This window comes from Elephantulus edwardii, unplaced genomic scaffold, assembly GCF_000299155.1.
Source record: "Elephantulus edwardii isolate Elephantulus edwardi_28Jun2011 unplaced genomic scaffold, EleEdw1.0 scaffold00048, whole genome shotgun sequence".
Taxonomy (NCBI): Eukaryota; Metazoa; Chordata; class Mammalia; order Macroscelidea; family Macroscelididae; genus Elephantulus; species Elephantulus edwardii.
The window spans coordinates 1672465-1691257 of record NW_006399798.1 but is presented as its reverse complement, the minus strand read 5'-3'; the positions used below and the strand labels follow the sequence as shown (position 1 = coordinate 1691257).

Sequence of the window (18793 nt, the reverse complement as noted above, 5' to 3'; positions counted from 1 at the left end):
AAGGCGCGCGCCGGCGCTTCGCGGCCGCCCGGTTCCTTCCTCCCTGCGCTGCTGCGCTGCCCTCTCCGCCGTCGTTCCCGCGCTGGTCTGGGTGCTGCCAGGACCAGGACCATGTCGCTGTCGCGCTCGGAGGAGATGCACCGACTCACCGAGAATGTGTACAAGGTGAGTCCGCGCCGAGCCGCCCTCTCCGAGCGCGTGGGGTTTCCGCGCCGCCTGCGCGCTCGGGCCCGACCTGGTCGGAGGACTGGCGCCAGGGACGCAGGATCCCCGGGCTCCTTCGCGGCCCCGAGCGTCTGCGTGCGGGATTGGCGAGCGGGACGGCTGGTCACAGGTGGCCGCGCCCGTCCGGCTGCTGCCTCCCCCAGTGGGCGCGGGCCCTGCTCCTCCCCGACCCGGTGCGCCCCCCATTGCGCGCCTCTGCGCCCCCGCACCCTGCACCTCCTGCCACCCCCGCGTGCCGACCCCCCACGCCCAGGGGCGCTGCCGGGTGCGGAGTCCGGGGTCCGGGTTTGGCTCGTCCCGACGCGGCCACTGGGGCTTGGACACTTTGATCCTACAGGCGCTCGGTGCCCACAACTCCTGGCCGGCGCCGTGGACGTGGCGCGAGGTGGGAGGCCGGGCGGGCTGGGTGGACGGGTAATCCGTCATCTTATGTAACCGCGGAGGAGCGGGGACTGGCGGAGGAGGCTGACGCGCCGGCCCCCGCGCGCGAATGTGCGAAGAGTCGGGGCGGCTCTGGCTGTGAGCGCCGCTCGCACCCCGGAACCGCAGCCTCCCCCCGCCCGGCGTGCGGGGCTGTGCTCCGCCACTTGGGTGGGGTGCCGACCCCTGTCCGCGGGTGGCAGAGCCGGGGGCGCACAGTGCTGCGCGTCCGTGGATGTGTGAGATCTCTCCAAAGTACCTGGAGCGATCGCGGGGGGCGAGTGGCTGGGCTTTACGCACCGCTGCGGGTTCGCGGGCGCGAGCAGGCCCGCAGCGCGCGGGGCGCCGAGCAACAGTTCCACTCGGAATCCAGGAGCCGGGCCTCGGTGGCTGTGAAGCCGCTTAGCTCACTCGTGGCGGTCAGCGGGAGGCGTCTGGGGTGCCCGTTGGCCTCCGCTGGGCCCAGGGCACAGATCCGACCGTGATAGGGTTTAATGAAGGCGTTGAAGTTACCGTTTTCTGTCGCTGGGGAATTCTGAGGCCAGTAGGGGCTGACTAAGCCCTCTGAACCCTGTCTAGTAAACAAGCGCGGGGTGGCTTGATTAGGGAGCTGCCTTGGGGTTTTATGTTCGAGGCTGCAGCTTGCAGGAAGCTGACCTGTCTGCGGAGGGAGGAGCCCTGGGCCCCCACAGGGGTAGGGAAGGCTGTCCAGGCTTTTCCTCTCTGCCTTCCGGCTCAGCGGCTCAACTCCACAAACAGGAACTCCGGTGTTGAGATTGACCAGGGGGCCAGCGGCAGCTTAGCCCAGGAGAATCCAGGGTGGTCGGGACTGGGGGTGGGGCTGCGGTTTCCCTAGAGGTCTGGGTGACGTGTGTCCCTGGGTGGTGGCAGGAGTATTAGGATCAGCATCTTTGGGGAACAAAGAAGGTTCTGTGTGCCGGGAACTGTGGATCAGCCAGCTTCCTGGGAAAGCATGGAACCGAGGGCGAGATTTCCTGGAGCCAACCCACCTGGGGCTGCCCTACCTGGAAACATACCTGACCTCGGAGCAGCCCCAGCCCCCGTGGTGAGGGCTGTGTCCCAGTTTGTGTCTTGGGGGCTCGGGACTGCCATACTGCCGGTACAGGTTGAGCAACTTTGTGCAGTGGCCGGGCAGGAGCCCAGCCCACTCGGAGAGGCCGCTGCAGCCAGCGTGTGCAGATCTGGGCAGGCCCAGCCGGTCCTGGCTGCCACATTCATCCCTGGGAGGAGTTACCCCTGTGCCTGGCCTGCCAGTGCTCTGGGAGCTGGCCTGGCGTCTGCGTTGCGGGGCTCCTGTGGGCTTTGGCCCCATCGCCTGCAGCTCCAGCCTTTGCTTTGGCAGAACTGGAGCACTGGGGACGTGTCCTTGGCCTGGCTCATTGGCAAGGCAACCGTGGATTGGGCAGCTCGAGTAGTCCTGAAAGACCTGTGGCGGGTGGGCAGCTTCTGCTTCGGTGTGGCTCCCTTGGGAGCACGTGCCCAGGGAGTGTCATGGTGGAGGGAGACTGTCCGATGACTCCCCACTGCTTCCTGGGAATGCACCCCTGAAGGACCCAGGCTGGAGCCCTCTGGGGACTTCTTTTCAGGACAAGGGCTGGACTGGCGCTGGGGGTGGAGGGGGGATTGTTTTTGAACAAGGGGAACTGTGGACCATTCATTCCTTCCTCTAGGGCGCATAAAGAGCCTGGAGCCCCAGGAACTGGTTTGAGGCAGCAGGGTGGCGGTCCCAGGAGTGAGGGAGAAAAGACTAGCGTTTCCCTGCTCCATAGGAACCTAGTGTACCTTTGGGGAAGCAGCTGTCATGTGACGTCGAGCCAGAGCCCCCTTAATTTCCTGAGTGTCCTTGGTGCTGCACTGACCTTGTTCCTGGGGTGGTGGGGCAGGGCTATCACAGCTTGTGTCTCGGGGGAGACTGGCTGCTGGATCCTGGGGTGCTGAGCCTTCTGAAGGCTGTTTCTAGACGGGTGGGACAGGAAAGGCCTTGCCCAGACTTAGGTGTGCCTGGCCCTGGGGTTGTGGGCTCCAGGCCGGTCCCTGGAGGCTGTGCGGCTTTCACAGGGAGATGAGCGGGCTTCACGAGCCCCTGAGAGGATGTGCGCCCCGGAGCTTTACTTCCCCAGCTGAGATGACAGAGGCTCTGGGGGAGGGGTCCCACCTGGAACAGGAACCCTGACTTGTTTCATTAAGACGTGACCTTCAACCCCCTGCAGCACGCCCACTACCTCTGGGGGAGCCCAGCTAGCGGGGTACATATTATGGCACTGAATGTTGCTGAGGTCCCCGTGTGGAGACGGGGTGGTGGAGCTCCAGGGTGCTGGTGTCTAGCTCAGCTGTCTGTGCCTCTGACGGGGTCCCTGTAGATGCACCCAGGGGTCACATCGTCCCAAGGCGTGGCTGGGTGGTCTGCATGTGGGGGTCTCTTCACCCTGAAACGCAAGGCCATGCTTGCCTCCTGATTTGTAGCAGAATGGACTCCCCAGGGGCCAGCGTGAGTCACGTTCCAGGACAGCTAGGTACTGTCCCTCCTCATGCTGACCACTGGGCCGTTCTCATCCCCACCCTTGCCAGTTACACATCTGCCGTCATTGTCACTGGTAACAGTGATGGGTACCCCAGTGTGGCCTCGGATCCCTGGTGTTGAGTCCACGGCCTCAGGTGGGTACAGCTGTATCCGTGGGGCTGCAGGACAGGGCATCCCAAGGAAGGACCGGTTCCTCCCACACTTGCTCAAGGACTCAGGCATGGAGGGTTGAGGACCTTCCTGCTGGGTGTGCGGATCTGGCTCCGGGCACTGCTGAGCAGACGGCGACAGTGGACAGGGCTGGCCTCGTCCAAGTCCCACCGTGGGCATCTCACCTCATCTGCCATTGCCTGGGCTGTCCCTGTCAAGTGAGGACATCTGAGCCGCTCTCAGATCTGGAGCCCTGGTGGCTGTCGTGGGCTGCTTCTGCCCTGGCCCTGGGGACCCCTCCTGCTCTCAAGTGACCGAACTCCTTGACAATGCTGTGCTTGCTGGCTGCCAGCCTCCCCTTGAACCTGCACTACAACCCACTGCCTACATGGTGTAGCAATTACAGCCTGGTCCCCCACCAACTTGCTCCTGCCCCCTAAGCTGATTCACCTGCCCCTCGTGGGCTCACACAGCCGTGAGGGCACTTGGCTGCACTTGGCAAGGGGCAGGCACGGGCCCAATAGCACCGAGAGGTATGGTGGATGGACAGCCTTGCAGTCCTCATACGCTGCATTTCTAGATGACCCTCATACCCCAAGACCCCAGATGAGCTGACACAGACCTGAACTGGCCCCCAGAATAGGATGGTGGCCAGCCTGTAATGAGGAGCCCCTGGACACTGATGAGTGACCGCCACATCTAGACCCTCTAGGTCCTGCTGCAGACTTACTGGCAGAGTCCAGTGGCGGGTGCCTGCAAAGTCAGGCACTGAGTATCTGTCCCAGGTCTGGGAGCACTTTGGAGGCCAAGGCTGACGCTACCTGAGGGAGCAGTTTTTCCTGCTCTGACCACAGGGCCCTTCTCGGGCACCTGTGTCTGTGGTTCCACTTGGCCCGGGTGAAAGTGGGAGCCGTGGAAAGGTGGCTGGTAGCTGTGGAGAGGGCGGAAAGTGGGCCCTGAGATTATTGCAAGAGTGACTCCAACAGGCAGGTGGGGTCACCACCTGTGCACACGTGCCTGGCAGGGCAGACGTCTCTGGGAGCTTCTCTAGTGCCCCCTTTCCGCCTTTCACTTCTTTACCTGGTTCTCTGAGTTATGGCCCCTCATCTGGGGCTCTGCAGCAGCCTTGTCTGTGAGCCGGTCTGTTCCTGACCCTCCTTCCAGGCTGCTGGAAGGGCGGGCAGTCCGCTCAGTGTGCTGCACTCTGTGTGCCGGCTGTGTGGCAGGAACAGAGGTGGCCCCCTGGCAGTCCTCACCTCCCACACAGAACAGCGAGGCTTCATTCCCATCCAGAGCATCTCATCTGTCAGTGGAAGCTGGCCTGTTGCTAGGATACCGAGCAAGTTTCAGTGAAGCTGCCAAAATAAGACCAGAAAGAAAGGCCTGGAGATCCCCTCCTGAAGTCCCAGCAGTCAGTCTGAGCTGGGTCACAAGCTAGCCCAGGACTAGGCAGTGTCTTGTTGCCTCATCCACGGGGTTGTCACGAGTTGGTCATCTCTGGCCACCAGCAGCCACAGGGCCAGCCACGCACCTTGGGCTGAGGTTATTTCGGAGGTGTCCTTTCAGTCTCCTGGAGCAGGGACTGCCTGAGGCCGCTGTCCCCAGGCCCCTCACTTGTCTTCTAGGGTGAGATTGGTGCTGTGTGTGGACCGGACCCTTTACCTCCCAGCTGCCCTGCATGCCACACCATGTGAGGTCAGCCACCTGACCTCCCCTGGGGCTTTCGTTTGATGCTGGAACAGCTATTGCAGAGTTAGGGTTTTTAAAGTCCTCAGTCACATGTAGGAGTTCTGATAGCATGGTGGACAGCTAACAGAAAGGTCAGTGGTTCAAACCTACCAGCCTGTCTGTGGACAAAAGGTAAGTCGTTTTGCTTCCATGAATATTCAGGGCCTAAGAAACCCTCTGGTGTCCTGCGGGGTGTCTGTGGCTGGAACCCACTTTCCAGTAGTGCGTTTTGTTTTGTTATGTTTTAGAAGTCATGTGCTAGGACACAGGCTGTGGGAATGATTGTACGAAACGCAGTGTGAGTGAAGGAGAGCGTATATGAGCTTTGTAAGCAAACTAATAGAAAGTAAATTTTTTTTTAAAAAGAGTCACATACTCATGAATAAATTGAGGCATGTCACGATGACGTCTCTTTCATGCTTGACCCCCAGCTGCATGTCTGCTGGTGACAGCGTGTGGGTGCTGGGGACAGAGGGGAGAATGTTCAGTGTGCAGAGTGCAGGGAGGAGTTGGGGGGGTGCTGGGGGAGTGTTGAGGGTTAAGAGGTATGTGAAGTTCCCAGGATGTACCTCTAAAATGTGGCCCAGCTGGGACATAGAACTGAGAGCCTCAGGGGAGACCCTTTTATGTGCCAGTGAGCCTGGTACTTGTATCTTGCATGGCCTGGGGGCCTATCTAGGTGCTGGGGCAGGCTGTCCAGGAGCTGGGGGGCCAGTCTAGGTTCTGGGGGACCAATCTAGGTACTGGGGGCCTCTAGGTTCTTAGGGTCCTGTCTAGGTGCCAGGGCCTGTCTAGGTGCTAGGGGCCTGTCTAGGTGCTTGGGGGCCTGTCTAGGTGCTTGGGGGCCTGTCTAGGTGTTTGGGGCCCTGTCTAGGTGCTAGGGGCCTGTCTAGGTGTTGGGGGCCTGTCTAGGTGCTAGGGGCCTGTGCAAGTACCGAAGGGCTATCCTCAAAGCACAGGGATGGTGGTGGGTGGTATTTAACTCCCCTGGCAGGTCTTCCTCTGTGGAGGCCTGGGAGCCCAGGGCCACTGGCTGCCTGCTGCACTCCTCAGAATCAGGAGCTGCAGTCACTCTGTCTCCAGGAGTTTGCAGCATCCTTGGCACTGATGGCTGTGAAGTCAGGTCTCAGGGCCTGGTTAGGACCCCAACCCAGCTTTGCATGTAGGAAGCCATCAGCCCCTGGGAGCAGCGTTGTGGCAGTGAGGACTGTGGCCCATCTAGGGTGTCTGGCCTAGCCTCGTGGGTCCTTGCTCTGTTGCTAGAGATGCCAGTTTCCCTGTCCAGGAGCTGCAATACGGCAGCTTTTCAAAGTGAGTAGCTGGACTGGGCCAATGTTTAGAAGCACCGGCAGCCCAACAGCTCACGTAGAGAGAGGTAGCTGGGGTTCACATCTCCCCCTCTGTCAGGTGCCGTGTCAGGTATCAGGCCTCCCTGCCTCCGTGGTGGCCTTGGTCCCGGCTGCCCCATCAGCTGCTGACCACACATGCAGTGCTGCCCTGGCACAGGCAGCATCGTTGAAAGAGAGGCCAGGCCATCAGAGGGTGGCTTCCTCGACTTCTTGTCCGGTGCCTGGCACCCTCGCCAGTTTCGTGCCATGAGGGACCTGGGGCGGTTGGGCTGTCCTCAGCTCCTGGGGGCCCAGCACCAGCCACACTTTTGTGCTCCCTGGTGGGCAGGATTGGGCAGCAGTAAAGGAAGAACTGGGCTCCCCATGCACCCCAAGCTCACACTGCCCAACCCTTCATTAGGCGGGGAATGAGTCTGGCCCTGGAGGTCAGCACCACAGGCCTGCAGCTCAGCCTTACTTTCGGGGCACTCCCTCGGGTCTGGAGATAGAAGAGGCCTGTGTTCACCAGCTGCGTGTGCCTGGCCTGCACCCGGCTCTGTGCAGTGTGCTGGAGAGCTGCTCCTGGCCTCTCTGGACAGTCTGGCACGGCTCACGGGTGACCTTGAGCTGGCATGGGAAGGCACCGCTCCCAGGCACTCAGACCAGCTCAGTGGCAGTGTGCTTGCTTTTCCACTCACCCACCTGGGGCCCTGAGCAGTGCAGGAGGAGGAGGCTGGGGCCTGGCCCTGGGGCCCTGTGCCCTGCACAGATCGAGGCTCCCCATCACTCCCTTTCTGGCCAAGGGCAGCTGAGGTGGGAGACTGGCTTTGCAGGGTGGCCTGCAGTATGTGCTGTTGTCCGCTTTCCTTCCTGCCCTGTCCCCAGCCTCACTTTCCTCCGTCCCCCGCCTCTGCCATTTCCTCCCAGGAACCTCATGGCCACTCACTTTCTAATGTGGGATGTGCATGTTCTTATCCTCCTTGATGTTGATGCTGCCTCCCCCAGGAAGCCCTTCCAGGACTCATTGAGCAGTGGCCCCATCCACCGCCAAAGTGTCTGTCCCTGAGGATAAGTGGCCCAGCTGTTGGCAGTGACAGACCTTCCACTTCACTGGAATGGCCATTTCCAGGGACAGCAGGCTGAGCTAGGGAGAGAGCAGGTGCCTGGCTTGAGGCTGGCCTGCCGCCTTTGCTTCTGGCTCCCTGCCCCCCAGCACTGGAAGCAGCTGCTCGGCCAGAATCCCCAGATGTTCTCAGGGTTAGGGAGCCCTCCTGGAATGAGTGGTCAGCTCGGTCTGCTTGCCCTCCCTCTGGGGTGGGATGTGAAATCAGCAGTGGGTAAGATGACGGAGAGCGTGATGGGTCTGTCATGCCCCCCAGCTGGATAGCTCTGAGCGCTCTCCCCGCGGCTGGAGCTGGTGACTGGTGTACCGTGTGCACAGGATGCAGGCGGACCTCCCGCACCCACCCACCCCCGCCCCCGCCTTTCCTCTGTGGATTGCTGGGCTGGCTACTCCCCAGATCAGCACAGGGACTTGGCCTCCTGCACTCGTCCTGCCAGGAAAGTTCTGGAGGGAGGAGCCTCTGATGTGGACAGAGTGTGAGGGCCACCAGGGCTTTCACACGGCCCTGGGCACCCTTGCAAGGACTGGAGCAAAGTTCCTGCAAACATGCTGACCATCCCCCCGCCCCCCCCCCGTTGTTCCAGTGGGGGAGGGGGCTCGACACCCTTTGTCCTCCTGCCCGAAGGCCCCAGCGGAAGTGAGGCAAATGGCCTCCACCTACTGGCCTGGCTGAGCCAGACGTGTCCGGGACCGGAGTCCCTTGTACAGAATGGCTCCTGGTACCCTTGCCGTGTTGGGGGCTTGGCCTGCTTGTTCCATCTGATAGAAGTGGACAGTGGGGGTCTTTGGCTGCATGTAACAAGCTATGCAATCATATGTCTGTGCAGGATGAGGGTTCCCTGTGTGGCCAGGGAATGCTGAGGCCTCCCCAGATTCAGATGTCACAGCCCATGATGTACCCCAACTGTGCAGAGGGCCAGACCCCCCGTGTGGGGGCTTGTTCCTGGTTGCACACATGCACACATGCCTCCCGGCACTTGTACACATTCACACACTCAGGATGCATTGGCGTGTACACACACACTGATGACACACACGCCCATGTAGCCACACGTGGGCATGGATGCCCAGACACGGATGGACACGTGTGTACATGACTGTGCACACAGGTGTACAAAGCGTGTGCACATCACATGTGGATAAATCTGCGCTCTCACATGCACACACAGGTGCACTGATAGAGGCCATGTACATACATGTGTGCACTCGTTCACTCACATGACGTGCACATGCACACCCCTAGAACACCACGCTGGGGTGCATCATGCCCTCACTGGGACCACCCCATTTACACGGATTCATTCTAACAACTGAAGCTCCTGCCCATGGCTTCCCAGGTGAGGAAGCTGTGGGGGTCACGATGCTGTGAACACCCCCTGTCTGGGAGTCTGCTCCTCTCCACAGGGAACTCCCAGGCGTGGGTCTCTGGCCTAGGGTCTGCCTTCCCCGCGCCTGTGAGACATCACTGTCTGTCCCTTAGCGCCACGGCTGAGCCAAGAGAGCTTCTATCTGGCTTGTCTACACTGAGTCCCAGGTCCCTGACAGTTCCGTTTTCACACGCAGTGTTGTCCAGAATGTTCTCCCAGCCAGGAGGGAGGAGCCAGTCCTGCCCAGGACAAAGCTGGGAGCCTCACCTTGCTCGGTGTCCAACCCAGGCAGCTGGGCGTGTGGTCACACCATAGAGAGGAACTGAGAGTCTGTGGGTGGTGGGGGCAGGAGGCTGGCCCCTGTGTGTTAGGGGTAGAGGGCTGGTCCTATGCAGGGTGGGGTGTAGGCTGGCCCATGCAAGGGGGCCGGGAGACTGATCCTGTGCTGAAGGGATGAGGGCTGGCCCCTGTGCAGGAGGGAACAGGGTGGTGGCCCTGTGCTGGAGGGACTGGGGGGGTCTGAGGGTCTGATCTTGTGTGGGTGGGGCTGGGGGGGCTGCGCCTGTGTGAATGGGGTTGGGGGGGCAGGCCTGTGTGTGTGTCTGGGGGACTGGATCTGTGTGGGTGTATGCGTGGGTCTGGGGGTCTGGCCCTGTGTGTGTGGGTCTCGGGGGCCTGGCCGCTGTGCATGCTCAAGACTGTAGCGAGAGGAGACTCTGTTCCCCTCAGTGCCCTTTTCTTGTGCTGTATGGGTGCCCTGGACTGAGGGTGAGGAGCCGGGGAGAGGGACCTTTGGGCACGGGATGGCTGCTGTACTGACCGATGGGCCTGGGAGTGTCAGTGCCTGTCACGTGAGAGCCATAGACCCCCGTGTCCTGCCACCATGTCCTCTCATGAGGAGACTCGGCACCACGTGACACACTTGCTTTGGACCCAGGTGGTTGTGACAGCAATGCCTGTCACTCCCGGTTCTCGGCTGCAGAGGGGCCCCATGAGTCCTCTTGGCCGGGGAATTCTCACTTGACTGTGTTCTGCATTACCTTGTAGTTAAAGTATGCACATGGCCTTCCTCGTCCGAGAACTGTGGGTCTAGGCTCTGGCTGCCAGCCCATCGTGAATGGACTTGGTGTTTGAGATGAGTGACTGATCAGAGCCGAGGTTTGGGGCTGGTGTGTGCTGCCCTCAAGGGGAGGGGACAGCGGTTGGTCTATGTAGCCAATCAGCAACCATTGTCCACACACTGGGCACGTCGTGGGGTTCAAGTCTGCAGACCTTCCTCTCCATGGGGCCTCTTGTCCCATTGTGCACATGTGAACACTGAGGCTCAGGAAACCACTCACCTTCACTCTCCAAGGTAGAGCTAGGGTTTGAACTCAGGGAGATTGAGATTGCCAGCAGGGGTGCTACTGTCCCTCATTCCTGGCCACTGGCCACCAGGCACTGATGCTTCTCCTCTTTTCCTACAGACCATCATGGAGCAGTTCAATCCCAGCCTCCGGAACTTCATTGCCATGGGGAAGAATTATGAGAAGGCCCTGGCAGGTAGGTACTGGGGGTCATGCATCCTTGGATGGGACACAGCCTGGCTTATAGGACTCAGCACTGGCCAAGGGCTGTGATGCCCTGTCCTCTGTTCCTGAAACAAGCCTGGCAGAGGTCTCGAGTGGAAATGTGGGTGCCACACTGCATTGTGGCCAGAAACTCGGGCTCTGTAGCTGAGATGATAAACCCCGCTTACTGTCTCTGAGCCCAACCCTCCCTCTCCCAGCCCAGCCTCCCCTTTCTCTCAGCCCAGTCTCTTCTCTCTGATATCACCCTCCCCTCTCCCAGCCCAGCCTCCCCTCTTACTGCCTCCCCTCTCCCAGGGGTCTCAGCACACATCTGCCCTTTAGAACCAGACCAGGGCCTGAATCAAGGGCTTGGCTCCAGCCTGGTCTGGTCCTGGGTGCAGTTGTTGCTAACACAGAAGCTGGAGCTTGAGTGCCCCAAGGTGACTCACCTGAGAGGTCAGCACCGGAGACTGTGGCCCCCAGGCACCCCCTGAAGCTGGAACAAAACTCACCCTGTTGCTCAGCTTTCAGCCAGACAATTGACAGGCCTGTGAGAAGAGTTCGGCCTGGCCAGGGATGAAGTCAGGCAGGAGGGGCTGCTGGAGACCTAACGAGAGTCACAGGGAGGGAACGGCAGCACGTGGTTCCCTAGTGGGAATTGTTGTTATTGTCTTCAACACAGGGGAGTCTTCTGTAAATTTTCACTCACATCACAGTAAAAAGTTAAGACCGAACGCCCCAGGGAGCAGGTGACACGGCCACAGCCCCTCACCCAAGCTGGAATGCTCTCAGCTAGTTGGGTGTTTGGGTTACACGGACGTGGAGAGGAGGGCAGGCCCCTCAGCAAGGGCCAGCATCTGCCCTTGAACATGACCTGACTTCCAGCTGCACCTGCTTCCCCAGGTGCCCACACTTGGAGCAGCCACAGATTGGGATCAGCAGTGCAGGGGCCCTGGTGATAGACTCTGTCCAAGTGGCCAGTGGGGAGCCCTTCTCCACTCCATGGCCTGCCTCCTTGTGACCTGGTCCCATTCCCACCTGAAGTATTCAGGCGTGTGGGGCTGAGTGGTGCCTCCAGGTAAAGGAGGCCAGGTCTAACCCCTGAAACTATGGCCATCTCTGCGCTCGTGTCGTGAGTGGACAGTGATAATTAAATCCTCAGTGCCTCTGGGCGGGTCCGAGTCTGGCCCGCAGTGACCCGTAAGACAGCAGAGCCGCCGGGAGGGTTTCTGAGGCTGTGACCTTACAGCAGGATGCCACTGGAACCACTGACCTGTGTCTTAGAAGTCAGCACTTCCAGGCTAAGTCCCTGACCCTCAGACAACAGCAGAATAACCAAGCTCCCTGCCCCCAAGTGGGCTCCCACTGGTGGGGACCGGCCTCTGCTTTCCAAGGAGGCTGTGGGGTGGCTAGTGGACGTGAGCCGTCAGCCTCCAGGTTAGTAGACCCTGTGCATGTGATCTTGTCTGGAAACAGGGTCTCTGAAAGTGCTGTTAGTTAAGCTGGTATGAAGTCACACAGAAGCCACGTGCGGCCTGATCCCATCTGAGTGGTGTTCTCATGAGAGAGCCATCCAGATGGAGGGAAGGCTGGTAGGTGACTAAACCACCAGCTGAGGAAGGCCTGGGGCTGTCAGGAGGGGTCATGGCCTGGCCGTACCCTGCAGATCTGCGTACACCTTTGGTGCCTCCCCGGGAATGGGGTGGGGCAGGCTGAGGTCACCTCCTCTCTGCTGGGGGCACCCTGGCTGTGGTCACCCCTCTCTCTCTTGGGGGCACCCTGGCTGTGGTCACCTTCCCTCTCTTGGGGGCCCTGGCTGTGGTCACCTCCCCTCTCTTGGGGGCACCCTGGCTGTGGTCACCTCCTCTCTGCTGGGGTCACTCTGACATCTTGGTTTTCCTCTGCCCTCCTCCCACCTGGACTCCTTGGGCGCCCCTCCGTGCGTGGTGCCTGGAGGACAGAGAGGACCCTCCTTTTCCTGTTTGGAGTCCACTCTGCCCTAGTTAAGGGACTGGCAGCTGCCTGATTGCTGTTGTCACCGTGGCTGTGTCCAGCCTCCCAAGCGTGTCCACCTTTGCTTTAAGAATCCCACTGGCCTAGGTATCAAAAGTATTTTTTGTCCTAGGGCTGAGGGCAGTGCTGGCCAGTCTGTGCACAGGAGTGTGTGCACGTGATTGGAAACTGTGTCAACAAAATGCAATCAAGTGCCCTTATCAGCCCCACACTGGGTTGGTAAAGGACAGGCAAGAAACTGTGCTGCTGATGGCTCCAGCTGGCTCCACCTTCTCCTAGTTTTCTGGCCCAGTCACTGCAAAGCCAAGCACATGGCCAGGCAGGGCCACGCACACCCCGTGGAGAAGACTCGGACCAGCACTGACCGTGTCCTCTGTCAGAGGGCAGTCCCTCCCAGCTGTTAAGTTGGAACTCTTTCTTAACTGCTGAAATGTTCATCCGATTGGCCAACCCCAATAGTTGCTGGCTTCACTTCACTTTCTGTTGGTCACTCCCAGGGTTTTAAGAGACTTTGTTTCTTTTAGAGAAATTTCAGGTTTGCAGAAAAATTGCACAGAAAGTCCAGAGTGTTCTAATGCACCTCCTCTCCACTGCAGGAATCTATCTACTGGGATTAACATTGTGAGCTCAGTGGGTTACATTTGTTACAACCGAGGAAGCAACAGTGATACATTGTTACTAAAGTTCACCCTTTACCTTTGCATTATCTTTGTTGTGCCTCTGTATGGGTGTCCACAAAAGCAGTATTCACTGTCACAGTGTCAGAAGAGCACCCTGACATGCCCTGAACCCCACTTTCCCATTTCCCCCCATCGCTTCCACCCCGACTCCAGCCGTCTTTTCAGTCTCTGTGGTTCTGTCTCTCCAGAATGTCATACGGGTGGAATCCAGCATCTGTAGAGTGGCTGCGCCTGCTTAGCTGTGCACGTGGAGACACACACACACACGTCTTCTGTGCTTTGTTGTCTTGATCTTCACAGACATTGTATTGTGACAGTTTGAGAACGTTTGTGGTAATTTTCCTTCCAGCAAGTACAGTGGTGCTGTTTTCTCCACGGTGTGTGCTTGCTGTGTGTCCGCGTGGCATCTTTTGGACATTGCTGTAATATTCCAGGCTTGTTCACAATGCAACTGCACAACTAATAGACGTTTGTGTGGACGTACCTCAGATACAGTGAGAAAGCGTGAGAAGCAAGACTTGATTCATGGCAGCGGTCACTGTCTCAGTGGTCAGCAGGCACCAAGCTCTGTGTCTCAGGTGCATGTTTTTCAGGTCTGCCAGGGTGTCCCCCTCTTTGTCCACTTTCCATTCTAGGGCACCTCAGCCCCAGTTTGGGGAAGTCATGAGCAAATCATGCTGTACACTTTTGCCTACCGACTTTTATGTGGACCTCAGTCCTCATCTTATTTGGGTAAACACCTCACAGCCAAGTGACAGCTCTGCTCAGCTTTCTGAGGAAGCCACAGAAGGTCCTGGGGTGGTTTGCATCCCCGCCAGCGATGAGATGAGCAAAGTTCCTGCCCCACTTCCTTGCAGGCGTGTGATGCTGTCAGGACCTTGGATCGTAGCCGTTCTGGCTGCAGCAGAAGCACGTTGCTTTTGACTTGCACATCTGTGATGACGCAGGGCTGTGGGCATCGACGCGGGGCGGCGGGCTTTGACGCGGGCGGCGGGCATCGACGCGGGGCGGCAGGCTTCGATGCAGGGCTGTGGGCATCGACGCGGGGCGGTGGGCTTCAACGCAGGGCGGTGGGCATCGACGCGGGGTGGCGGGCATCTCTTCCTGTTTCACGTTCCACCGCTAGCTGCTGTGGTGGAGTGCTCCGCTCTCTCTGACCGAGTTGCTCTCTGGGGAGAGCCCCTCCATGGAGCTGTGTGGGTCTTGGATAGAATTCTGCGGTGTAGCTGACCAGCTCCTGGTGGTGTGTTCCCTTTTGAGGCTGGAAACGATAGTTCTCTGTCCTCGGGCTTGGCTTGGGGACCTCTCTGTCTCTGGGCAAGTTAGCAGCTTACTGCCTTCCCACATGGCCATTTCCTTGTCCAGCTGTGGCCTCTTTGTCTCAGAGCTGCACTTAGATACCCCTCCTTTGTCAAATACCACCTGATTGTGAGCCGCTTGTGAGAGACGGGGGTCTGACCCACCCTGGACACTGGCGTTCTCATGGGTTAAAGGGCCCCCACAGTGAGAAGAGCACTTGTGTTCCCTCAGGAACATCACAGCTCGTGCCCACAGGACTATCCTGGCCCAGGTGCAGCCAAGGCGGAGCCACGTGCAGTGCAGGCTGAGGCCCGGGCTTCCTGGCTGGTCTCTGCGGTGGGTCTGCGTATCCCGGTGAAGGAAGTAACAGTTCCCTCTGCCTCTCTCTCAGGTGTGACATACGCAGCCAAGGGCTACTTCGATGCCCTTGTGAAGATGGGCGAGCTGGCCAGCGAGAGTCAAGGCTCCAAGGAACTCGGTAAGACCCCCGCCTTGGCTGGGTCTGAGCGACCCCTGACGTCCAGCTGCCAGCGTTCTGGTGTAGCCCTCCCTCACCTGTCAGATACTGCTCTGTAGACAGGCAGCTGTCAGTGCCACTGGGGGACTGGGGGTGCACACCTCACTGAACACGGGGCACTGGGCACACCCCTTGGGGTGCTCCTTGGAATGTGGTGGGGGCCTCTCCCCAAGATGCAGCCGTGTGGGCACGAGGAGATGTGGGGAATCCACAGTTAAAGGCTGTTGGGTGGATTGTCCATCGTGGGGACGCGGTTGGTGCTGACAGCTCGTCTGCTGACGGGGGACGGGGCTGCACGACATGAGCCAGAAGGGGCTCACAGCCTCCTTGACGATCGTGGCTTTGCTGAGAATGCCGTTGTGCGTGTGGCTCTTTCTGGGAGCGGGTGACCCCAGTGTGCCCACAGGGACTTCCTGGGTGGCCGTCCAGCTGCATAATGGTTGTTTGCCTTGTCTCTGTCCACTGACTGGTGATGAACGAAACACCTTGGGTTCCTGCGCCGGGCTGTCCACAGCACCACTGTAATGTCCCTGTCCATGGTGGGGAGGGGCCTGAGGTGACCCTTGAGTTTGGAGGGCCAGCCCAGCTGCTGTGCTGTCTTGACTCTCAAGGGGCCTGTGGACAGGAAGTGGAGCTTTGCCAGCCAGGAAGGCCGTCATGGGCCACGGACCATGTGGATTTCCCTGACTTCCTCTTTCCTGACGAAGGGCCTGGGAACTCCACCTGTGGACTCCACCTGTGGCCAGCTCTGAGGGTGGCCTGAGTGGTGGCCAGTGACAATGACAAGGGCTGTCTTGGCTGGACACACAGCAGCCCTGTTGGCATGAGGAAAGGAGGCCACTATGGCCCCTGACAGTGGTCTGCTGGGAGTGGACAGTGCTGTCCTCAATGGACACTTGGTCCTGGACGGTGGTCCCGGTGTTGGGGGCTGTAGTCCCTGGTTTTTGCACTCAGTCCCTGTCTGTGCAGCTCACATGCATCACACCAGCACCACAGCAGTCAGGCCTGGAGGTCCCAGGGCTCTTCAGTCGCCTCTCATGCTCCCTCATCTGGGAAAGCTGAGGCCAAGCTTGTGAGTGGCCGTGCTGACCCAGGTGGGCACTGTTGCCTCGGGCAGGCCTAGAGATAGGGTGCTGTGTATGTGCAGAGCTCTGTGCTGGTCCGCACCTGGGCAGGTGCTGGGGCGAGGTTCCCTGTGGGGCGTGGCCTGGGGGGAGCTGCCCGGGAGAGGCTGCTCACAGGTAGGGCTCAGGTGGAGCAGAGCGGGACTGCTGTCCTCTCTGGTGACTCCAGGGAAACCTCACGCATGGCCACCCTGTGGGAACAGGCCTCCACACCCAGCCTGGCTCTGCGAAATCTGGGCATATTGCAATCACACTCCGTCATTAAGACACTGGCCGTGTGACAGTGGACCCCACCTGGACCTCCCGGCTGTCCCTCCTATGACCCAGTTCTGAGTGTGTGGAGTCTGTAGAAGGAGTTAACCACCTGGGCGCCCCAGTTCTGTATGGTCTGCATGAGCCTCCCTGTGTTTGCCTGTGTGCCCCAGCTTCTCTGAGGAGGGGGTGTCATCATGCATCAGAGGTCCCAGCATGCCTTCTCCTCCCATTGGGGACACACATAGCAGGCAGGAGTCCCTCCGAAAGTGTCATGCCCACATGGGGGCTCATGGTGAGTTGTGTCTCCTTTGGGAAGTGTCACGGTCCGTGCATTGGGCCCGTGGTGAGGCAGTGTCCCCCGGGGAGTGTCACACCCCCCTGGCCGTGTCAGGACGCAGTGAGACTCTAGGACGTGGTTGTAAGCCCACCGCCATCTCAGCGTCCCATGGGTGGAGCAGAGTTTCCCTGCCGTGTTCTCAGGCCAGGAGTATGTTTTCAGCAGCTTCGTGCACTCTAGTCACATGATACGCAAGGCACCTTGTTAATGGGTGTATTTCAATATTTTGAGTTTTTAAAAAATTTGTCTACTAATTAATTTCCATTCCCCCTCAGTGGATGGGCCAGCAGTGAGTGACCTCACGGTAGGTTTCAGTGTGAGGGTGGTGCCGGAGACGGCGAGGGTCAGAGCTGTGGCTCACAGGGTCCCTGGTTGTCCAGTAAACAGCATTTAACAGCACAACTTTGCTTCTCATGCCTAATAATCCTCCAAGAGTAATTCTGCGTGTAAACGTCGTCTTAGCTCGCCCTGACGGGTCTCAGGCCACAGGGAGCCGATGGCATGGCCGTGCAGCGTCACTGCTGACCCCAAGGCTGTGCCTCCCCCAGGGTCCGCATCCACCCCTCTGAGGAAGAAAGGTGGGCAGTGTTCTCTCGTGTGGTTTACGGCCCGGGTGGAAGCCCACCAGCGGGTCAGCGTGAGTCAGTTCTGACTCAGCACGATGAGGTCTTCCTACGACGGACGTAAGTGGCTCTGGGGCATCTGTGTTCCACGAGTCCCTGATGGGATTGTCGTGATGCCTGGTCCGTTGTGTCATGTTCTAGAGTTTTGTTTGCCACCTGACTGTTACGGCTGCTCGGCTGGTCTGTACCTGTTTGCCACATTGTAAACAGTGATGCAGTGACCATGAGGGTGTGTCGGGTTGTGGCATGACCTTTACTTCCTTGGGCTGCGCACCCAGCACTGAGATGCTGGCTCACGTGGCGTTTCTAGTCCCTCGGACCTAAGGAAACCTCACGTTGATTTTCATAGTGGTCGTATCAGCAGTTAGTAATTCCTATTAGCAAAGGAGAGGAAGCGCCTTGACAGTGCATGCAGTGGGCTCCAGTGTGTCAGAGACGAAGCCGGCACAGGCCCGGGCGGGGTTCCGGCCTGTGGCTCTTAGGGTCACTGGGTCACGCCAGCACTGTCACCAGCATATGGAGTCCATCCCTCCATATCCTGACCAGGTTGTTATTATTTTTTTCTGACCGGTTTTTTGTTCGCTGTCTTACTGACCTTCACTGCTGTTGCCAGGTGGTCTTGATTTGCATCTATCTAATCAAAGCTGTAAATCTTGACATCAGCACACTGCCTCATGTCTCCCAAGGTGGGGCTGGTGGTTCCACCCCACAGCCCACCAGTGTGCCTGGGGCTCCTAACGCCCTCTGATCTACCGGCCAGCATTTCCTGCTTAGGAAACAGCGTAGAAATGGTTTTTGTGGCCGGTTTCTTTAACATACGTGCTTGAGCTCATCCATTTTCTGAGGTTTGGCGTGTTCTGAAGTTCATCCATGTTGTAGCGTGAGTCCAGACTGTCGTCATAGACAAATGACCACCCCTTGTGTGGATGATGGACCCTGTCATCTCCCGAGGCACCTTCGATGCTGCTGTTTTGCCTGCTGGGGTCAGTGGTGTTGTCAGCCTTGATGGGGGTGTGTGTGTCCATGTCTTTATTTTCTCTGAGTCTGTTCTTGCGAGGGGAACTGCTGAACTCAGGTGGCCTAGTGGCAAGAAGCTGCACTGCAATCCTGCAGGTACACGGTTCAAGTCCACCAGCTGCTCCATGGGAGAAGGATGGGCAATCTCCTCCCGCGTCATTAACTGCCTCTGAAAACGTGCTGGAGGGTCAGCTACGGTTCCAACTCCACGGTCCACGCGATCCCGAGTTGAATACATAAAGCAGCACTGCTCCTGGACACACAGCAGGGTCACTGCCCTTCTCCCCTGGCCAGTGCCCAGTCCTCCTAACCCCTGGGCTCTCCCCCTTCCCTCCCCCCCTTAATGCCCACCCCTCCCCACCCAGTGTCCTCCCTGCTCCCCAACACAGTGCTCTCTCCCCTCCCTGCCCAGTGCTCCCTCCTACCCCCTCTCCCCCGTGCCCTCCCTTCCTCCCCTCCCAGTGCCCTCCCCTGCACAGTCCCCTCCCCTCCCCC

The 18793-nt window shown here is 59.2% G+C and overlaps 1 protein-coding gene across 3 annotated transcripts in view; it reads left to right on the top strand.

Annotated features, from left to right (window-relative positions):
* Positions 1 to 60: 60 nt before the first annotated feature.
* Positions 61 to 18793, top strand: part of BAIAP2 (BAI1-associated protein 2) — a 63996-nt gene continuing 45263 nt past the window's right edge. For 2 of the 3 annotated variants that reach the window (XM_006886157.1, XM_006886158.1), the window contains exons 1-3: positions 61 to 165; positions 10350 to 10425; positions 14817 to 14903. In XM_006886157.1, the coding sequence (XP_006886219.1) occupies positions 112 to 165; positions 10350 to 10425; positions 14817 to 14903 (217 nt within the window). In that variant the 5' untranslated portion in view covers positions 61 to 111. The remainder of the gene's footprint in view (positions 166 to 10349; positions 10426 to 14816; positions 14904 to 18793) is intronic. The other variant, XM_006886159.1, reaches the window with a different exon arrangement.